This window comes from Neolamprologus multifasciatus, chromosome 1 (assembly GCF_963576455.1).
Source record: "Neolamprologus multifasciatus chromosome 1, fNeoMul1.2, whole genome shotgun sequence".
Taxonomy (NCBI): Eukaryota; Metazoa; Chordata; class Actinopteri; order Cichliformes; family Cichlidae; genus Neolamprologus; species Neolamprologus multifasciatus.
Genome location: NC_140439.1, coordinates 5,137,892 through 5,158,593, shown reverse-complemented (window position 1 = coordinate 5,158,593; position 20,702 = coordinate 5,137,892). Strand labels below are relative to the sequence as shown.

Sequence of the window (20,702 nt, the reverse complement as noted above, 5' to 3'; positions counted from 1 at the left end):
GAGGGGATGTCACAGAGCAGAGCACAGATGGAAAAGCTGTCATTTCAAATTGTAAGACTGCCAGTGTCACTACCAGAATACTGTTAAAGAGACAAAAAAGGAATATTTTACAGATTTCATTTCTTGAAACAGCCATAGCCCACGTTATTTAACACCTTTGACTCTGTTTCTGTTTAGACGCTTCTCCTGATATATGCAATGGTTTTCTGTGTGTTTTCTTTTAAAGGTTGCCACCACAAGGGCTGTTATCACAGCTGCTGACTCGCCTCTCTGCCTCTGCTGTTTTTACTTCGTTTGAGCCGGTGACCCTCTCACTCTTAGAGGATGTGGTTCGCTATATTAAGTCCTCAGCTCTTTTTGAGTGCTATAGGGCAGGCAGTCTGTTCTTGCTATTATAAACAGCAGTCTGTCCTCTGGTCTAGTTCCTGCACATTTTAAATGTGCAGTAGTGCAGCCATTGCTTAAGAAACCTGTTCCTGAGCACACTGAACTGGCTAAATATAGGCCTCAGTCCAAGCTGCCTTTTCTTACCAAAGTTTTAGAGAAAATTTATCATGTCAACTAAAACATTTTCTAGATATGAATAGCCTCCTGTGGGTAAAACCCTTTATAGCACATAATCTGTATTATTAACCCTTTAAGACCTACCATAGAACCAAGTCCGCCAGAGCTTATATAATATGTTTACATGCTGTGGAGCCATTTTTGGGAGCATTTCAAGTTGCTATACATCAATACAACCATTACAGCCCAGATTTTAATAATATGTCTGCATTAAGTGCATAGTAATTACATAAATTGCAAAAAAGTGCAATAAACATAAAAAAAATTTGAGAATCGTTTTTGTTTTTTTAACATATATTTCTAGTTAGAGAAATTTAAGAGGCTTATCCCTCAAAACTGTAAATACAAAAAAGTTGCACAAAATAGTTTCCCACCACAGGAAATTTATTTTGAGTGTCTTCATAGTTTGATTTTTGAAATACACCAATTTTTATACACTGCAGGAAAAACGAAAATAAATATTATACTGCAAATTTGCAAAAAAGCAGCATATGCATCAAAATAAACTATTTCCAGCAGTGCAATATGAGTCCTAAGCATCCCAGAAACCACACAGAAAGTCATAAAGTCAAACATAACTTTTAAAAACACCAGTATAGGCTCATGAGGCCCTGATGGTAAAAAACTACATTTCCACAAAAATGACGTCACTTCCGGTTTCAGCATCTAATGCTTATGTCATGTGGCACTCCACAGGGCTCAATTTTCAAATTCAAATTTTATTTATCATACACAATCATACACAGTACAACATGCAGTGAAATGCTTATTGCTGTGCAATTCTCAACCATTAAAAATACAAGCACACACTGAAATTAAAAATTAAAATTAAAAAGATTGACAGTCTTGGATCAAACAGTCAAAACTGACGATTTTTGTCGTTGTTAAGTGCATGCTCAGTAGGGCTGCCACGATTAGTCGACTAGTCACGATTATGTCGACTATCAAAATCGTCGACGACTGATTTAATAGTCGACGCGTTGTTTGCAGCTTTGTAAGATCACAAAAGACGCAGGAATAAGTAGTAGGATTTAAGAGTGTAATAACGGACTGAAACAGAAGATGGCAGCACTGCATGTACAAGGATGCCAGCTGCCGTTAAACCCCGAAGAAGAAGAAGCTGTGTCCCAGAATTCATAGCGCAGCCCAGCTCAGTTTCCAACAATGGCGGCAGCTAGTTAGTTTTAATATTACTCTTATTATTCTTTCTGGGTCACAAAATAAACGTTTAACATATTTTCAGGCGAGAATGTAGCTGTGTAAACCTCAAATATCTGCTCAGTTTATCAAGACACCACATATTTTCAAAAGTGCTCCGACGTTTTCGGAGACGTCTGTTACCCACTAGCTTGATAGCTAGCCGGGGGCTAGGCTCACTAGAGCCGTGAGAACACCGGACTCCCGGTAAATCGTTTTCAAACCCACCGCCGTCTTTCGCTACTCAGGTTAAACATGATATATAAGTCACTTAGATAACTTAAAAATGTTATTGTTTGGCTTTTTTTTAGTATTTTATTTGTTTCTGAGTAAATTGGTTTGGCTGAGATTAAAGTTATAGTTTTTACACAGCTGAATAAACGTCAGGCAGACAGCTGATTATCAGAAGTGTGAGATGCTCAAGAATTTACTCCGGTGTCCTGTTATATTTTAGATAGCAAGGAGTTTATTAAACTTCACCAAAACAATCTGCAAATTTCATTAAAATTTAATAAACTATCATCTTGTCTTTATTTTTAGTTAGCACATACCTTAAACACTTAAAGCTGTAAGCTAATGATAGTTATATAAGAGCAGATGCTGCTGGTGCAATAAGCTGTACGTTTTACGTTGAATGGATGATGATCTGATTAGTCGACTAATCGCAAAAATAATCGCCGACTAGTCGACTATCAAAATAATTGTTTGCGGCAGCCCTAATGTACAGTGATGTGTAGAGATTGCAGTCCTACACCTGGTTCAGGGCCTGAATAGCCTCGGGGAAGAAGCTCCTCCTCATTCTCCCTGTTTTGGCCTTAAAGGAGCAGAAGCGCTTCCCTGACCTCAACAGTGAGAAGAGTCCATTGTGGGGATGGAAGAGTTCCTTCATAATCTTCCTGGTTGTGGTACTGCACCATTTGGTGTAAACAGACTGCAGGTCAGGAAGCTCTGAGGGAATGATGTGTTCGGCAGAGCAAAACACTCTTTGGAGAGCTCGTCTGTCCTGCTTGGTGCTTTACCCATACCAGGTGCAGGTATTTCCCGTCAGGATGGTGTATGAGTAGAAGTTCTTGAGCACCAAATCGAGCGCACCTCTCTGCATTTCAAACACGTGTCACAACAATTAAGAGCAGCGGTCTCCAACCTTTTTTGCGCCACGGACCGGTTTATGCCCAACAATATTTTCACGGACCGGCCTTTAAGGTGTCGCGGATGAATACAACAAAATAAAACTAGTACCGGTACTGAAAAAAAGAAGATTTATTCATAACACACGTGAAAAGACCCAGGAAAACCGAGTAAACGATAAAAACGATAACAAAATAACGCTGAAAACCGATAAAAACCCTGAAAACTATACATTTCACACCTGAGCCTCAACTCTCGCGGCCCGGTACCAAACGACTCACGGACCGGTACCGGTCCGAGGCCCGGGGTTTGGGGACCTCTCCGATCACCGCCAGTTTGTCTTCGTGATGACAACCTGTATCGTGGCTGTCAAAGAGAATCACCCGAAACAACATGTAAGATTATTGGAGTGACATGGTGGCCTGAAACATTGACTGACCAGACGCTGCATCCCATAAACTGCTGGTAGAATATTTCTGGATCTGAATTCATTACTCAACATCCAAAGACTCATCTGTGCTTTGATCTGTTCCTGGGTCACTTCCTTCCAACTTTCTTTGTAACTCTGTTTTTGTTTCCCCTTCAAAGTTTGCCGCTATGGTTTAGATCAACTCAGTCAGTAACTGTTCGAAGCAGGATATGATGTCATCATCCAGCAAATTTTGCAGGTTCTAATAAAATTTTCAGCAGAAAACCTAACATGATTGTCAGGTGGGGATAAGTTCCTGAAGTTATTGAATGTGACAGCAGCGTCATCTTCATCACTGAATTCCTCCTCATCTTATCTTGGTCTGGATTGCACAAATTATATTCAGTGCTGTCTTCAGCTTCTGACACTTCCTCCTCTATTTCATCCTCATTGTCAGTTTCATTCTCTCACCAGTGTAGTGATCAACTATGTAATCAAGAGCCTCACTTAGGGTATATCAACCTGCCCTGGTGTTGCCACATAGTTGCCTCAATGCTCTTTTGGGGGGCTTTGCTTCCAAAAAAGTATTATAAACCAAATTTATGAAACAAGTTTGATGCCTTTGAAACAATGTTTCAACTGTTTGTGAGAACTGCCAACACAGTTGGAGTTGTTCCGTGGAAGAGAGGCTCTACTAGGGAAAATGTTTCCGTAGTGGTTGCCAGGGAACCCAAGGGGTGTGTTTTGCGTTTGAGTGTGTGGACTCTTTTGTGGACAAAGTCATGGAGTGTTCAGGTCAGTCTGATGAAACTTTTTTCAAAGATAAATGTTTTAAATTGGTCAAATTTGACCAGAACACAACATGAGGGTGAAAGAAAGTAGAGCTAACAACCCTACTAAATTCATTTCGTTTGCAGCCATACATGTCTCCACAGTTACAAATGGTAGCACAGGTCATGAATGTCGATAGAAATCAAAGACTTAGTTTTAGCTTCAAGCAGAGAGGTGCTGGAACTTGAATGTCATGCTAAAGTCCCTTTATGTCAAAAGAAACTGTGGCAGAAGTGAAGTGTTGTGCCACTTGGTGCCACTTGGCCCAGGCCATTTATCTGTGGCCTGAGCATCACTCAGGCTCACACATTCATGTAGCTTATTTAACTCTTTCTGCACCCCCGTCTTCCTCTTGTAAACCTTTTTCTTGGATTATTAACTTTTATGCAATGGGTGGGGTTAGGTTCAAAGGTGGCAAATGACATTTCAAGTCCAGCACAGATTTGACGCTTAAGGTTTTTTCTTTGTCTGATTTCAGTGTTGTGGTCTGAAAAGGATTTTCACGATGCTGCAAAAAGAAATGACACATGGAAAATGCAAGAACTCATCAAGAAGGGTGTGGACGTCAATGCCAAAAACAAAGTAAGCATGCTGAAGCACAGACTTTTCTGGATGTCAGCAGTTGATGGCTTTAAAAATCCAAGCCTTGGGTCTTATTTACTCCTCTAAATTCTCATTTTCTTTTCGTGCCTAGTCTCATTCTGGCTTACTCTGTTATGTGGCCCTGGCCATGTTTTGAATCTGTGTGTCAGTGTGTCTGGTCTGTTGTGTATGAGTGTTCTGCACCTTTAAGAGTCTGCAGGTCCTGCTTCTGATTGGGGGAGCTGCATCCCAAACAATTTGTCTGGCAGTTGTGGCTGAAATTTTAGTTGGTCTACTTCGACTGTGGTTTAGTTTCAGCAGAACCCCCATTTTTCACTTCTTAACTGGAGTTTGACACTGCTGATATTTTCTTATTTCCTTGTCCTGTTTTATAGAGGTCAACTACCTTTTCCCGCAGTTGTTTGACAATAAATGGCATCAGCCAACCACTAACCATGAGTGAAAGAAATGTTTTTCTTTTATCATCTATATGCATATACCAGAGTATGTAAACTTATGAACACAACTGTATACTAACGTCCTGTCCCAGGATAAACACTGGCTCTGATAAATATCTGTCCTCTGTTGTCTAGAGTCGGTCACTATCTCTCTGGTTTTATTCACATTCTGGAACAGATTTCTCATTGACTGCTACTGCTCTCAGTTCCTTGTCCTGCTCATCATTTATATATCTGACCACTGCAAGATTATGACAGTATTTTGTAACTGGTGTGATACACAGTTGTACTGAAAGTCTGAAGTGAACAAAGTGAACCCTTGACCAATATTCAATTCCAAACTAACAGGAGACCATATTATCATTTTATTGTCATCTCGATGGACCAAAGTTGCTTCGAAGACTCCTGGGTTATTTATGTATGATGAAGTTAATTGTAGGGCTGGGCCACATCATACCGTTCACGGTAATACTGGTATAATGTTGGGCAACGATAAGAAAAATGAAATATCGCGATAGAATATGGGTAAAACACGCATGCGCAGTGCCTTTGTTTTCATACGCACATGACAGAAAAAGCATGGCAGTGATGGAGAATGAGAAGGGCAAAAGCGGAACGTTGAATGAAACGGATGAACCAGAATTGGTTTGTAAAAATGCTGCAACTTCAGTGGTGTGGAACTGGTTTAGCTTTCGTCCGTCAGATACACAACAAAGCACACGTTCTGAGAGGTACATACCGGGTCGAGAGCCAAACCTTCTGTCCAGGTGAGTATGCTGGAGCCGGGGTCCTGTGGCGATCCGCCAGCTGTTTGTTTCTGTCTGCCGTGCGAAGAAGGGCAGCTCTAGTGGCCCGCCATGCGCGCCGACACCGCTGCAGGTGCTGCTGAACAGAGGGCACAAAGTGCTCACCTTCAATTGCAGGGAACAGGGGAGGTTGGTACCCCAGGGAGGCCTCGAACGGAGAGACGCCTGTGGCTGACGAGGTAAGGCTATTGTGAGCGTACTCCACCCACGTCAGTTGCTCGCTTCAGGTGGTCTGATTAGTGGATGTCAAGCAACGGAGAGCTGCTTTGAGTTTTTGGTTGGCCCGTTCTGCCTGACCGTTGGTCTGTGGATGAAAACCTGATGAGAGACTGACCTGAGCCCCTAAGGAGGTGCAGAACTCCTTCCAAACACACGAGGCAAACTGTGGACCTCGGTCCGAGACTATTTCAGCGGGGATCCCGTGGAGGCGAAACACACAGGGTAGTGGGGAGCTTGGGGAGAGCAACAAAGTGGGCAGCTTTAGAAAAACGGTCGACAATGGTGAGGATGACTGTGTTACCTGATGACGGCGGAAGACCAGTGACAAAGTCAACCGCAATGTGGGACCAGGGGCGGCTTGTCGTAGGTAAGGGATGAAGTAGGCCGGCAGCGGGCTGGTTGACAGGTTTATTCTGGGCACAGGTTGGGCAGGCGGCGATGAATTCTTGGATGTCCTTGGCCAGTATAGGCCACCAGGCGAACCGCTTGATGAAGGTGACGGTGCGATGAATGCCTGGATGACAGGTGAGTTTGCCCTCATGGACCCATTGTAGCACTCGTGAGCGAACAGACGTGGGAACAAAGAGCGATCCCGGGGGACCAGTCCCTGGATCCGGTTCTTCCCGCTGGGACTCCCGTATGGCGGACTCGATCTCCCACGACAGAGCTCCGATAACGCATGTGGGAGGGAGAATGGGAGACTCACGGGTGTGATCCTCTGAGGTGGTGAATTGGCAGGAAAGGGTATCGGGTTTCACGTTCCGAGAACCGGGCCTGTAGGTGATGGTGAAGCAGAATCTGGTAAAGAACAGAGCCCACCTGGCTTGTCGGGCGTTTAGTCGTTTAGCCGACCGGATGTATTCGAGGTTCTTGTGATCAGTCCGCACCACAAAGGGTTCTGCTGCGCCTTCTAGCCAGTGGCGCCACTCCTCCAGGGCGAGTTTGATTGCCAGCAGCTCCCGGTCCCCGATGTCGTAGTTCTGCTCTGCAGGAGAGACACGACGGGAGAAGTAAGCACAAGGGTGGCGCTTACCCTCTAGTTGCTGGGAGAGAACAGCTCTGACCCCTACATCCGAGGCGTCCACCTCTACAATAAACTGCCGCTTGAGATCTGGTTGCCGGAGGATAGGAGCCGAAACAAAGCGTTTCTTTAGCCGGGAGAAGGCCTCCTGAGCTTGATCATCCCAGCAGAAAGGTACCTTAGGGGAAGTTAAACGGGTTAGCGGCAAAGCAATCTTGCTGTAGTCATGAATGAATCTCCGATAAAAGTTGGCAAAACCGAGGAACCGTTGAAGCTGCTTACCGTTAGGTGGAGTGGGCCAGTCCAAGACTGCTTGTACCTTAGCTGGATCGGCTCTTAAACCGCCCTGTTCGATGATGTAGCCCAAGAATGACACAGTACTCACATGAAATTCGCACTTTTAACAAACAGGCGATTCTCCAGGAGACGTTGCAGGACTTGTCTGACATGGCGTACATGATCAGAGAGAGAGTGGGAGAAGATGAGGATATCATCAAGGTACACAAACACAAAACGATTGATGAAATCGTGGAGCACATCATTGACAAGACCCTGAAAAACAGCAGGAGCATTAGTTAGTCCAAACGGCATGACCAAGTATTCAAAATGGCCCAGGTGCGTGTTGAAGGTTGTTTTCCACTCGTCTCCCTCTCTTATTCTGACAAAGTGGTAAGCATTTCGCAGATTGAGCTAAGTGAAAACGGTCGCCCCTGCAGGAGTTCAAAAGCGGATGATAAGAGTGGCAGAGGGTATTTATTCTTAATGGTAACGTTATTGAGACCCCGGAAATCAACACATGGCTGAAGGCTTTTATCCTTCTTGGTTACAAAAAAGAACCCGGCAGCCACGGGGGATGAAGAGGGGCGAATCAGTCCATTAGTCAAGGATTCATTAATGTACTTCTCCATGCATGCACGTTCAGGTTGGGAGAGGCTGTATAAGCGACTAGTGGGAAGAGGTGCACCTGGGAGCAAATCAATACTGCAATCGTACGGGCGGTGAGGAGGAAGAGAGCGGGCTCGGTCCTTACAAAAAACTTGCTTCAGATCATGATACTCAGACAGAACGGCTGAAAGGTCAGGAGGCTCGTGTGGTTGTGGGTTAGACGGTTTTACGGGAGTAGCTGCTTTTAAACAGGTCATGTGGCACCGCTCACCCCACCCCAGAACCCTCTCCTCCTTCCAGTCGAGTACGGGGTTATGGTGGCGCAACCAAGGAAACCCTAGCACTAAGGGTGTGAGAGGAGCTTGAAAGACATAAAACTGTAACATTTCGATGTGATTGCCAGACAGGGTTAGGGACACGGGTTCTGTAACATGAGTTATATTGGGGAGACGCTGACTATTTAAAGCGGTGACCTGCAATGGGTGCAAAGCTTGTGTGTCAATTTTGAGTTTTAGAGCCAGGGAAGCATCCATGAAGCTCTGCTCCGCCCCGGAGTCAATCAGCGCTTGAAGGGAGTGGGAGGCAGAGAGGACAGTCACTTTAGCATCTAGCATGAAACGTGGAGGAGAATGTGAAAAGGAGACCTCGCCCACCCATATCCTCCTTTCTACCGGCGGGCGTGATCTTTTGGCCGTGCTGGACAGACAATGGCGATATGGCCCTTGCGGCCGCAGTAAAAGCACTCACCGGTCCTCCATCTGCGTGCTCTCTCCTCCGGGGAGATTTGGGAGTGTCCGATCTGCATAGGTTGCTCATGCTCGTCGCCACGATCCGCATCCCGATCGCTACTGCCGCTTCTGCCAGAAGCTGTCTCCACTCGCCCCACGGGCCTCTGGGAACTGTAGTTGCTGGTGCGGCGACGCGCCCTCAAATGTTCATCTACATTCACACACAAGCTTATCACTTCTGACAAGGTTTTGGGGAGCTATCAGAAGGGCTATATGATAACCCAACGGGCAGGGCTGAGATAGATTTTGGTCGCCCGACCGGAGATATCGCTAGCTCCGGGACGTCGGGCTACCGATTTTGCAAGCCCTGCGCCATGAGTTCCGCCCTGGCAAAACAGGGGAGAGAAGGAGAGAGGGGGAGAGAGAGGGAAAAAGAGAAGAGAAGAAGGGCTAGGAGTGGAGAGATTCTGATCAGCACCTGGCTGATCCTGCAGGTCGTGACATGCTTGGTACAGACTCATAACCAGATTATGTACGGAAATGAAAGAAGACCTTATTAACATGTTTGTCAAAATGTGGACTATTTAGTGTTGTTGTTGTTGTTTTTATGTAATTACTTATCAAATTTAATTACCAGTTATCCCTAAACATTTGAACCAGTGATAATCAGAGACATTAAGTTTGGTATTCTTACATATTTTGGGTATATGTATCAAATATACAGAAAATGATTCACCAGAGCCTCCTGCAGTTTAAAACAATATGTGGTCATACAACAAAACCAGGTAAGCAGTATCAGTTCATAGAAAAAGCTTACTGAGAAAGTACTTGTTTGAGTTTAATCGTCGGTCTCTTTATTTATTTTGAGTTGTTCAGACCAAAAACAAAATATTCGCAGTGACTCTTTCGAATTTCCTTCTTGAACTAAACTTCTTTAACTCTCCCTCCCACTGTTACTCAGCATCGGATCCCAGAGCTGCGTTCTTAGCCCCCTACTGAATGACCGGTACACCTATGACTGCACACCAACCCACCCAACCAACGTCATCGTCAAGTATGCCAATGACGACACCATGGTTGGGCTCATAGAGGCAGAGAACTCGTCCCACTGGTGCTCAGAAAATAACCTGAAGCTTAACATCCTTAAAACAAAAGAACTCATAATAGAGTTTAGGAGGCACAGACAGGTGCACTCCTCTCATTATAAACGCAACCCTCACACCCCATCCACCACCTGTTGGACCTGTCGCCCCCTGGTCGGCGCCTCAGGTCAATCAGGTCCCACACCTCCAAACTCACTAACAGCTTGGGCCATTTGGACTATGTGAAGACAGTCCAAAAGGCCCAGGGGAAGAAGCTGCCCACCTGTCCACCTCACCAATTTGAGCCATGGTCTGATTAATTGTCATCACTCAGGCCACTCACACACAAACTCTATTCAAACCAAGTCTTTTGTTTGCACTACTTCCTTTTGTTTTCTAATGTTTGCCTTTCTTTTCTTATCTCTCTAGATTGCATATATTTCTCATGTTTTTTTAATTTATTCCTGCTGTCTACTATTTATATTTTATTCTGGCAAGGTTGGTGTGGAGCACCCTCATTTTCATGTACAATGACAATAAAGAGCTATTCTAGTCTATTCTATTCTAGTTTGCAGTCGTAGGAATGTGAGACCTATTAAATACCTTTTTTGATAACAGCAGCTTTTGTTGTCACATAACTCAGAATTGAAAGAAATGCATTAGTAAACTCCCCTTGAAGTGAAAAGGACAGGAAAATTTTCTTCCGCTTATCCGGGACTGAATCACAGGGACAACAGCCTAAGCTATATCGTGACAAAAGGACACCGGCACAGATTGCTTTTGACAAGATGCAAGCGAAACGGCAAATGGAGCAGATTTTGAACAAGGCATCAAAGACCCACAAACACAGAGTTGAGGATTATAACCTTCACTTGGACAACCTGACAGAGCATTACGACATCCCTAAAGTCAGCTGGACCAAATAAAACCGGAGCAAATATTCACTCTTGTTTTACCACTTGTACAAAATGTTTCTGCACCATGTTTTTTGAAATGTATATTTGTTCTTTACAACCGGTTCGATCCTGGTCATTGTGTCCTTGGGCAAGACACTTCACCTACCGCCTACTGGTGATGGTCAGAGGGGCCGATGGCGCAATATGGCAGCCTCGCTTCTGTCAGTCTGCCCCAGGGCAGCTGTGGCTACACCTGTAGCTGCCTCCACCAGTGTGTGAATGTGAGAGTGAATGAATAGTGGAATTGTAAAGGACTTTGAGGGTCTCGAAAAGCACTATATAAATCCAATCCATTATTATTATTATTAAGCAGAGAAGCCCAGACCTCCTTCTCCCCAGACACTTTCTCCAGCGTGTCCTGGGTCTGCCCTGGAGCCTCCACCCAGTGGGACATGCCCAGAATACCTCACCCAGGAGGCACCCAGGAGGCGTCCTTGTCAGATGCCCGAACCACCTTAACTGGCTCATTTTGATGTGGAAGCATAGCGGCTCTACTTTGAACCCCTCCCGATTGCTGATTGCAATCTTGTTCTTTCACTACCCAAAGCTTATGTCCTTAGATGAAGGTGGGGATGTAGATCAGCTCTCTTCAGCACAACAGACCGGTACAGCGTCCGCATCACTGCAGCCAATCCATCTGTCGATCTCCCCTCACTTGTGAACAAGACCCGAGATACTTAAACTCCTCCACTTGGGGCAGTAACTTGTCCGTTACCCAGAATGGGCACTCTACCCTTTCCCAGCTAAGGACCATGGCCTCAGACTTGGGTGTCCTGATTCTCATTCCTGCCGCATCGCACTCAGCTGCAAATGCCCCAAGAACGAATGAATGAGCTCAAAGGAATTTTTATGGACAAGTGATTTTAATCCAAAATGTCTGCACTAACAAACAAGAAATACGCTTTTCTGTTATTGTCTTTTGTGTAGGTAGGCCGAAAAGCACTGCACTGGGCAGCAGGAGCTGGGAATGAACAGGCTTTGCGTCTCCTACTGGAGCATGATATGGACATTAATGAGACTGACAGTGTAAGTAAACTTGAACTGATACAAGAACAATTTCTCACTTCCTTAGTTACAAAATTCATTTGTTAGTTCAAGGGGGAAGCTGAAAGGGGATTGTATTCTGTTACAGATGTGGATAAAGACAGCTGCACACACCTGTTCCCGTTACAGTTTGGTTCGGTGCATTCATAGTCGGAACATTGTGGGGTTGTCGGCATAGGCTAGTCTGTGCATGCATGCAGATGTTGCGCTCATGCGGACCCTACTAGTCTCACAAACGTGGTAACAATAACACGCCCATAACACCATTCCTTGATATGGGGAATAACTCACTGTGGATTTGTATCGTTGCTGAAGTTATTTTACCCTGGGTTTTGCTGTCAGTCTGATACATCTAGCACACTAATTAACACTAATTAAATTGATATTTAGTTCATAATGGGTAGTGACATTTTTAGAATGGTTAGAATTATGAGTCAGTAGCTTTGTCTGTGAATAGCCCTACAGCCATATCCCGCTTGTAAGCCCATGTGTACAATAAGAATTCAGTAATCTAACAGCTAAAAAACATGCCTTGAGTTGAAATGGTTGAGGGTAGTTCCCATACTCACCTGACATGCTCGAATCCCCTGTGTCTTCCAATGAGCAGTTGTTCAACTGGTAGTCATACATCAGTATTCCCCTGCATTGGTTCTGGTTTACAGGGGGTACCATCAGTTGTCAGACACTGGGGGTCATTTGGCTGTCTGTTTTCTCTGTGTTATTGTAGGGTCTTTACCTTTAAATATAAAGTGACTTGCAGCAACTGGTTTTGTGATTTGGCACTATATGAATAGAATTGAATTGAAAATAGAATTGCTATACCTTGTGAAAACCATCATTTAACATAATCTTAGAGAAATTTGACAATGATGGGTTTGTTATGCTGTCTGTGCATGCAAAGAGCCAAAGTTGTGTTAGCAACATAATGCAGTTGTTTCTGTCCTGGATGCAGTTTCCATCTTACTGTTATGGTCTTATCCTTTTGTGCAATAAGAATAATAGCAATAATAGCAAACTGTGGACTGTGCCACTATTTTCGTCCTCCAGCACAAACTAAATTCAGCTGATTGTAGCGCAAGTGCAACTGAAATCGATAGGCAGGCAGACTAAATTCCAAGGAATTAAACTACTGGGAACCAGTCTTCTAAAATAACTGGTTTTTGATTCCCATTCCTATGTCAGACATTTTTCTCTGTGTTCTGATTCATTAGTTTGTAAATATCGTCCACAGTTTGGGATGAATGCTCTGCTTCTGGCATCCTGGTTTGGTCACCTAAACATCCTACAGATCCTGGTGTCTTGTGGAGCCAAGCTCAACTCTGAAAACAAAGTAAGAGCTGCCATATTTCATTGAACTGTTAAAAAAAATCTGAATTTAACAGGTTTTTTTATTGGGTTGCAATGCCACTTGTTTATAACAAGGTTATTGTCTTGACCTGATATCCTTTTTATCTTAGGATGGTCTGAATATGCTGCACTGTGCTGCTCAGCGAGGACACATCAGAGTATTGGAGTTCATCTTGGAGCACCTAGAAGGCATCAGTCTAGATGGAGTTGAAAAGGTGACGGACTACTAGCTTTACAAAGCAATTTTGTACTAACTGAGTCATAAAAAGAACAAACACTTCCTTTCTTTTCTGATCTCCTAGCAAATAATTATTTGCGCAAAATACACTGCCCCCCAAAAAGGAACATTTTCAAAACATAAAATCATGTTGGATATCTATACTGATACGGACTAAGTAATGTGCTAGGAATAAAGGATGCCACGTCATTTAATGGAGTGGAAGTGAAAGTCAAAATATAAAAAATGATGCCCTCACATATTATTTTTTCAGTGGTGTAAAACTTGGACCACTGGAGGGCTCGACTCACACCCAGTTCTGAGGAAGTGTTGTTGCTGTGTTTTGGAGGGAAAAGTATTCAGTTGTGTGGTGATGAGTAATACATGAGGAGTGTTAGTCAAGAGCCCTCGTGTCGTCTGTGTTTACCTCCACATTGGTGACCCCTGACTCAAACATGCTGCAGCCTGATGGTGGCACCGGCTGCAGCTGCCTTTGCTGTGGCGCTTGAGCTGCCGGACTTTTGGCTTCACGATCCCCCGTCGTGGTTCGTGCACATGGAGGCTCAGTTCGCTCTTTGTGGCATCTCGGCTGACGACACGAAATATCACTATGTGGTGGCCTTGCTCGACCCGCTAGCCACCCATTGTTCATTGACTATCCTCTGGGACCCACCCGCCCAAGGGAAATACACCGCCCTTAAGGAGCTGCTTCTTCAGCGCTATGCCCTTTTTGACGCAGAGCGAGCCGAAAAGCTCCTCTCCCTCTCAGGCCTGGGTGGCGGTACAGCTCTGGAACTGATGGAGCACATGCTATCCTTGCTTGGACTGGACAACAGGGGATTCCTCTTCGCTCTTTGCCCACATCTTTTTCCAACAGCTGCCGGTAGCCGTGAGAGCCAGCCTTGCCAACTCTCCGCTCCTGGGTGCGAAGGATTATCGCTCTCTGGCTAAGGTAGCGGATCGTATTCTCCTGCCTCACCGGCTGCACCTTCCAATTCCCCGCCGACCTGCCCCGGAGCTTCCCACCCTTCGCTGATGGCAGAGATCGCGGTGCAGCGGCACCGTGGACAGGACCTCTGTTTCTACCATCAGCGTTTTGGCGCCAGAGCGGGCCGCTGCCTGCTGCCTCGTGCTTTTCCGGCCCCGGGACACGGGCCCCGCCAGCACACAGTAGCGGTCGCGACCGCTGGCGACAAAGAAAAATGGCTCTTCATAGAAGACTCGCGGTCCGGGAGATGTTTCCTGGTCGACTCCGGCTCCCAGAAGAGCCTCCTTCACCCGACCAGCGCCGACAGTTTAGCAGTGGGTTGCGGGCCGCAGCTTATCGCAGCTAATGGCTCTCCCATTGCGACGTTTGGGGAAAGGTTGGTGACTGTTTGCTTTCATGGTCGGGATTTCCAGTGGAACTTTGTTGTTGCCGCTAGCTCTGTGCCTATTTTGGGTGCCAATTTTCTTTGTGCCCACGGACTGCTGGTCGATGTCGCTAACAGACACTTAATCAATGCCTTGTCCTTTTCTTCAATACCCTGTTTCACACAGGCCATCGAGCCCCTGAATCGGGCTAATTTAGCGACTTCAGGGAATGTTTTTCAGTGTTGCTTTTGGAGTTCCCTTCACTGACTGTTCCTAATTTCTTGAACACGGCAACAAAGCACGAGGTTGAACCTTATATCCCGACGGTTGGTTCCCCGGTGTTCGCGCGTGCGCGCCACCTCGACCCCGCGAAACTCTCCGTCGCCCGGGAAGAGTTTGCAGCCATGGAGTGCCTCGGCATTGTACAGCACTCAATAGTGCCTGGGGCTCTCTGCTACACATGGTGCCCAAATTAGACGGTCGGTGGCTGATGTGCGGGGATTTTCGCCATTTGAATAATGTCACGGAGAACAACCGTTACCCCATTCCCCACATCCAGTCTTTTTCCGCCCACCTCGCCGGCACCTTGATTTTTTCTAAAATTGACTTGGTGCGGGGGTATCACCAGGTTCCCATGCGCGCCGAAGACGTTCCCAAAACTGCCATAATTACCCCTTTCGGCCTGTTTGAGTTTTTGTGCATACCATTTGGCCTGAAAGGCACCGCCCAGACTTTTCAGTGGTTGATGGACTCTGTCTTGCGCGGGCTACCTTTCGTCTTCGTGTACCTTGACGATATATTGGTGGCCAGCTGTTCTGAGATTCAGGAGATTCAGTCTGATGTTGCTTCGATAAACTTATTAAATCCTCAATAGTTGACTTCATTGCATTAAACCAAACAGAGAAACATACAATTTCATATTCCATGCTTTGGGAATCACTAAAGCCTATCTCCGTGAGGTTATCATTTCATTCTCTGCCCATTTGAATAAAATTTGTAAATCCAATCCTTTGCAGGTGGACAATGCCTTAATTACTTCTTCAGAGGCCTTTTTTACGTGCTCGCTCTATGCATTATGAGCATGGCGACAAGTCTAGCCAACTTCTATCTCATCAACTATATCGCAACATCTCACGTTTGGTACCAAAGATAAAGACTCAACTGGACAGCTACAAAAAGATCATCCTTCAAGTCTGTTTTCTTTGAATGTTCTTTGACTCTCCACTATACCAGTCAGAAACCCAGCAAGATGCTACTGAGATGTCAAAATTCTTAGACAATCTTGAGTTCATTGTTGATAATAATGATTATCAGGTGATAGATGCAGGATAACAAAGCCTCTGGCCCCAACAGATTCTTCAAAAAGTTCCATACTAAATTGGGTCCAGTAATGCATTCAGTCTCTCTCAAATCTCTCAGATGTTAACTCCGTCCCACCTTAAGACAAGTGACTATAAGCCTGCTCCTGAAAATGAATGAGGAACCTGAGCTATGTACCTCCCACAGGCCTCTCTCTTTGATTAACGCTTTAGCCAAAAGACAAAAAACATTCTCCCATCTATTATTACACAACAACAAACTGGATTTAAGGGATGTCATTTCTTCTAGAATTCCTGCACCCATTTGAACATCACGTATTCATAGCCTGCTATGGATGTCATAAAGGTCATCACCACCCGGGCCAACAAGAAATCCTGGATGACCGATAAAGTACTCAAAAAGCTAAAGGCATGGAAATTAGCCTTCAAGTCTGGCAGCGAGGGATCACTGAGAACAGTGAGCCCCAACTTCAGCTGTGCCATCAGATTGGCAAAGCTTTTTCACAGAGAAACATTACTGTTAATACTTTTGTCCTTTTATATTTTTATTAATCTCTATTTATGTTCATTGATATCTCTATTTCTACACTTTTGCATAATTACTTTATTGTCTGTTGTATGTACAGTAATATGGCAACTCGATTTTTCTCTGGGATTAAAAGGTTTCTCTGATTCTGATACTAAAAAATCCAGAATTCTATTCATGGTAGCGCTAACATCAGAAACATGTGGCAAGGCATATGGACTACCACAAACTGTCTTGACATAGCTGATGTAAGGAGGACTCTGAGTAGAGTCAATACAAGGAAGGCCCCAGGCCGAGATAACATACCTGTGAGATGTACACATCAGCTGGTTTATGATCTATCAGAAACACCTCACTAAATCAAGCCAAAGTTCCATCATGTTTCAAGACTGCAGCTATCATCCCAATGCGTAAGAAAATTGGAACATGTCACTACTGGCCTGTCACACTCACTCCTATTATTATGTAATGTTTTGACAGATGGGGGGAGTGGGGGGACGGGGCACATTAGCTCTAGATTCCCTTCCAAATTCGACCCCTTCCAGTTTGGTAGGCAAACTGGGAGACCTAAGCTTTAGCCCATCACTATTGAATCCGGTACAAAGCGCTTTGAGTGCTTTACTACTTACAGTAGCTGACCAGATCAACATCCCAGAAATTTTATTTAGTTGATGCTATACTCAGATTAAGTGTTTTCTTAAATGTTTGAGCAGTGTATAAGCAGTATATCAATAAATCAAGCTGGAAATGAATGGAATTTTAATTATATGGATATTAATGGAATTATTATATCTTGTTTGTAATAATAATAATACTAATGCATACTTTATTGATCCCTGTGGGGAAATCCCGCTCTGCATTTAACCCATTCACTCAGTGAAGCACTATTGTATACACTATATGTAACATATGTGTATGTCTTTCTGCTCAGTCAGGGAAGACAGCACTACACCTAGCTGCTGAACATGGACAGCTTGAAGTAGTTGATTTTCTGATTGGAATGGGTTACATGCCTGGTTTGAAGGACAAGGTAGACACACACACACACACACACACACACACACACACACAACCCCGTTCAGCTATCTTAGTGAGGACCTTCATTGACATAATGCTTTCCCTAGCCCCTTACCCTAACCATTAAATATGAATGCCTAACCCTTACCCTATACCTAAACATTACCTAATTGTAACCCTGACACTAAAACCACATTTTGAGCCTCATGTTACTTGCTGATAATCAACTTTCTGTGTCTATAAAATGTGCCAGTACAATCTATGGATGTTTACCAAACTTGTTGATGTTAGCTGATATTTTATTACTTATGTTTGGCTCAAAAAGAGGAACCAATGATAATTGTTAATTTGAGTTTTCAAAACAGGCGTTCATAAACCTACAGATGTCATCACATCGCATGGCTGGGTCAGCCTTATATATATATATATATATATATATATATATATATATGGTTATGTCTGGATTACAGGAAGAAAACACGCCTATGCACCTAGCAGCAAGCAAAGGGTACGCAGAGATCCTACAGAAGATCCTAGAGACTGGTGTCAGTGTGGATAAAAGGAATATAGTAAGTATGATGAGCCTGTACGCTTAAAGAGGTATGTTCAGAAACATTTACGAATCCTTCTCTTTTGTACGTTTATTCATTTTAAGCGGTATAAATTACATTTTCTATCAGCCCACAGTGAAAGACCCATAATGACGATGTTAAAACGTGTCTTAGTAAATCTAGAATATTTCTTAAAAAACACAAACCAACATTTTTTTAAAACATGTCAGAAATACAACTCTCACTAGATGCGGAGAAGGCCTTTGACAGGTCGAGTGGGTTTCCTCTTCTCGACCCTGTCAAAGTTTGGCATAGGCCCTAATTATATTTCCCTTGCTAAGCTGCTTTACACAAAACCTCAGGCCTTGGTTAACACAAATAATATAACTTCTAGTCCTTTCTTCCTCCACCGCTCTACAAGACCAGGGTGCCCTCTGTCCCCATTTGCACTTGTCATAGAACCTCTCGCCATTCAATTACGCTCTACAAAGGATTATAAAGGAATAAGGAGATTTGGTGTAGAACATAAGGTGTCTCTCTGTGCAGATGATTTGTATATTGTATACTATATATCACTGACCCTACTAAATCATTGCCAAAAATTATGACAGTTTTAACTGAATTTGGGAAAATTTCTGGATACAAAATCAACCTAACAAAAAGCATATTGTTTCCTACTAGTTCTTTAGAAAAGTTAGATAGCGCTACATTAACTTTGTTTCCTTTCCGTCTCAAATACTTTCAAATATCTTTGAATAAATGTAACCCGTGAATTCGCTGGCCTTTTCAAACATAATTTTATTAATTTATGCCATCAAACTGAAGAGAACTTGGAAAGACTGTCCAAACTGCCCATCTCACTTGCTGGCCGAATAAATATCATTAGGATGAGCACTTTACCTAAATTTTTATTTTTGTTTCAATGTATCCCAATATTGATCACAAAAACTTTTTTTTAAGAAAATAGACCAGTTAATTTCTCAGTTTATCTGGAACAAGAAGACACCCAGAATAAAAAAGACATTTCTCCAAAGACCCAAGATTACAGGAGGAATGGGGTTGCCTTGCTTTCAGCTCTATTATTGGGCCTGTAACATACGTTGTATGTCATTCTGGGGCGGGGAACATAGACCTGATTGGGAACGGATGGAAAGTTTGACTTTTTTCTCTAATACTCTTAAATCTTTGGTTCATTCAAACTCAGATCTGGGTAAGCATACATGTAAAATAGTAGTGTCCACCTCACTAAAAATTTGGTCTCAGATTAGAAGGCATTTTCATTGGCGTTAGTCAATCTTTACACCATTAATTCATAATCAAGCATACACATTGTTCTCAGGATCCACATTCCAGCTATGGACTTCCAAAGGGATACACACAATCAAGGATCTGTTTATTGATAATCTCTTTCCTTCGTTTCAACAACTTCAGCAAAAGTTTTTCCATAGAAAACAGAGATTTTTTCAAGTATTTACAAATATGTCATTTTATTAAAGAAACGTTTCCATCCTTTCCCAATGAACCACAAAAGCTAGTTTCAGATGATCTGTTCCCGATGAACCCGCTAAAGAAAGGAGCTATTTCCAGGATCTATAACCAACTTTCGCAAATAGACAGTACAACTACATTTGATCACTTGAGAAACACTTGGAGTGAAGAACTGGCTACTAACATCACTGAAGATCAATGGACCAAAGCACAAGAACTGGTTCACTCCACTTCTGTCTGCTGCAGGCACGGACTACTACAATTTAAGGTCCTGCACAGGCTCCATCTGTCAAAACTGAAGGTTTCAAGGATGTTTCCAGGGGCGGACTCAAGATGTGATCGATGTGGCCAGAATTCTGCCTCACTGTCATATATGTTTTGGACATGTCCCAGCATTGCCACCTACTGGTCTAAAATATTTAAAACATTGTCTGACATTTAAAAAAAAACGCTCCCCCCAGACCCAGTAATGGCACTTTTTGGTGTAGCTACAGTTAAATACTTAAATAACAAACAAATTCATGTTTTGAGCGTTAAAACATTGCTTGCAAGACGCCTTATACTTCTGAATTGGAAAAATAAAGCCCCCCCAACTCACTCTGCTTTGTTAAGAGACACAATGTATCATTTAGAGTTGGAGAAAATTAGGTTTTCATTGAGAGATAATGTTAAACGGTTTTACCTAATTTGGCAGCCCTTTATAGATTACTTTAATAAGTAAGCTGGGAGGGATGGCCTCCTCCCATATCTGCTCCAAGTTTATATATATTGGTCTGGGCAGGTGTATATATATACTCATTTAGGTATATAAATATGTATGTATAGACATAGATATGTGATTGTTTATATAATGGTAATTATATTTTATGTATGTTTCACGCTAATAAGAAAACTAATAAAAAGAAAAAACAAAACATGTCAGAAATCTTTTGATAAGTCTAATTTCCAACCTTATGAACGTATCCTGAAATAAC

General features: G+C 43.5%; 1 protein-coding gene and 1 long non-coding RNA gene across 2 annotated transcripts in view; one reads left to right on the top strand and one right to left on the bottom strand.

Moving 5' to 3' along the window:
* The window catches only part of ankdd1a (ankyrin repeat and death domain containing 1A), a 40,597-nt gene that overhangs the window by 2,920 nt on the left and 16,975 nt on the right, over positions 1–20,702 (top strand). Inside the window, exons 2-7 of the mRNA XM_085157595.1 lie at positions 4,608–4,711; positions 11,794–11,892; positions 13,142–13,240; positions 13,368–13,472; positions 17,604–17,702; positions 18,160–18,258. Of these exons, the coding sequence (XP_085013721.1) occupies positions 4,608–4,711; positions 11,794–11,892; positions 13,142–13,240; positions 13,368–13,472; positions 17,604–17,702; positions 18,160–18,258 (605 nt within the window). The remainder of the gene's footprint in view (positions 1–4,607; positions 4,712–11,793; positions 11,893–13,141; positions 13,241–13,367; positions 13,473–17,603; positions 17,703–18,159; positions 18,259–20,702) is intronic.
* On the bottom strand, positions 17,703–18,161 carry LOC146525182 (uncharacterized). The gene is made up of 2 exons (XR_014873792.1): positions 17,845–18,161; positions 17,703–17,805 (listed from the first exon to the last, which is right to left on the bottom strand). It is a non-coding gene; the product is annotated as an uncharacterized LOC146525182 (long non-coding RNA).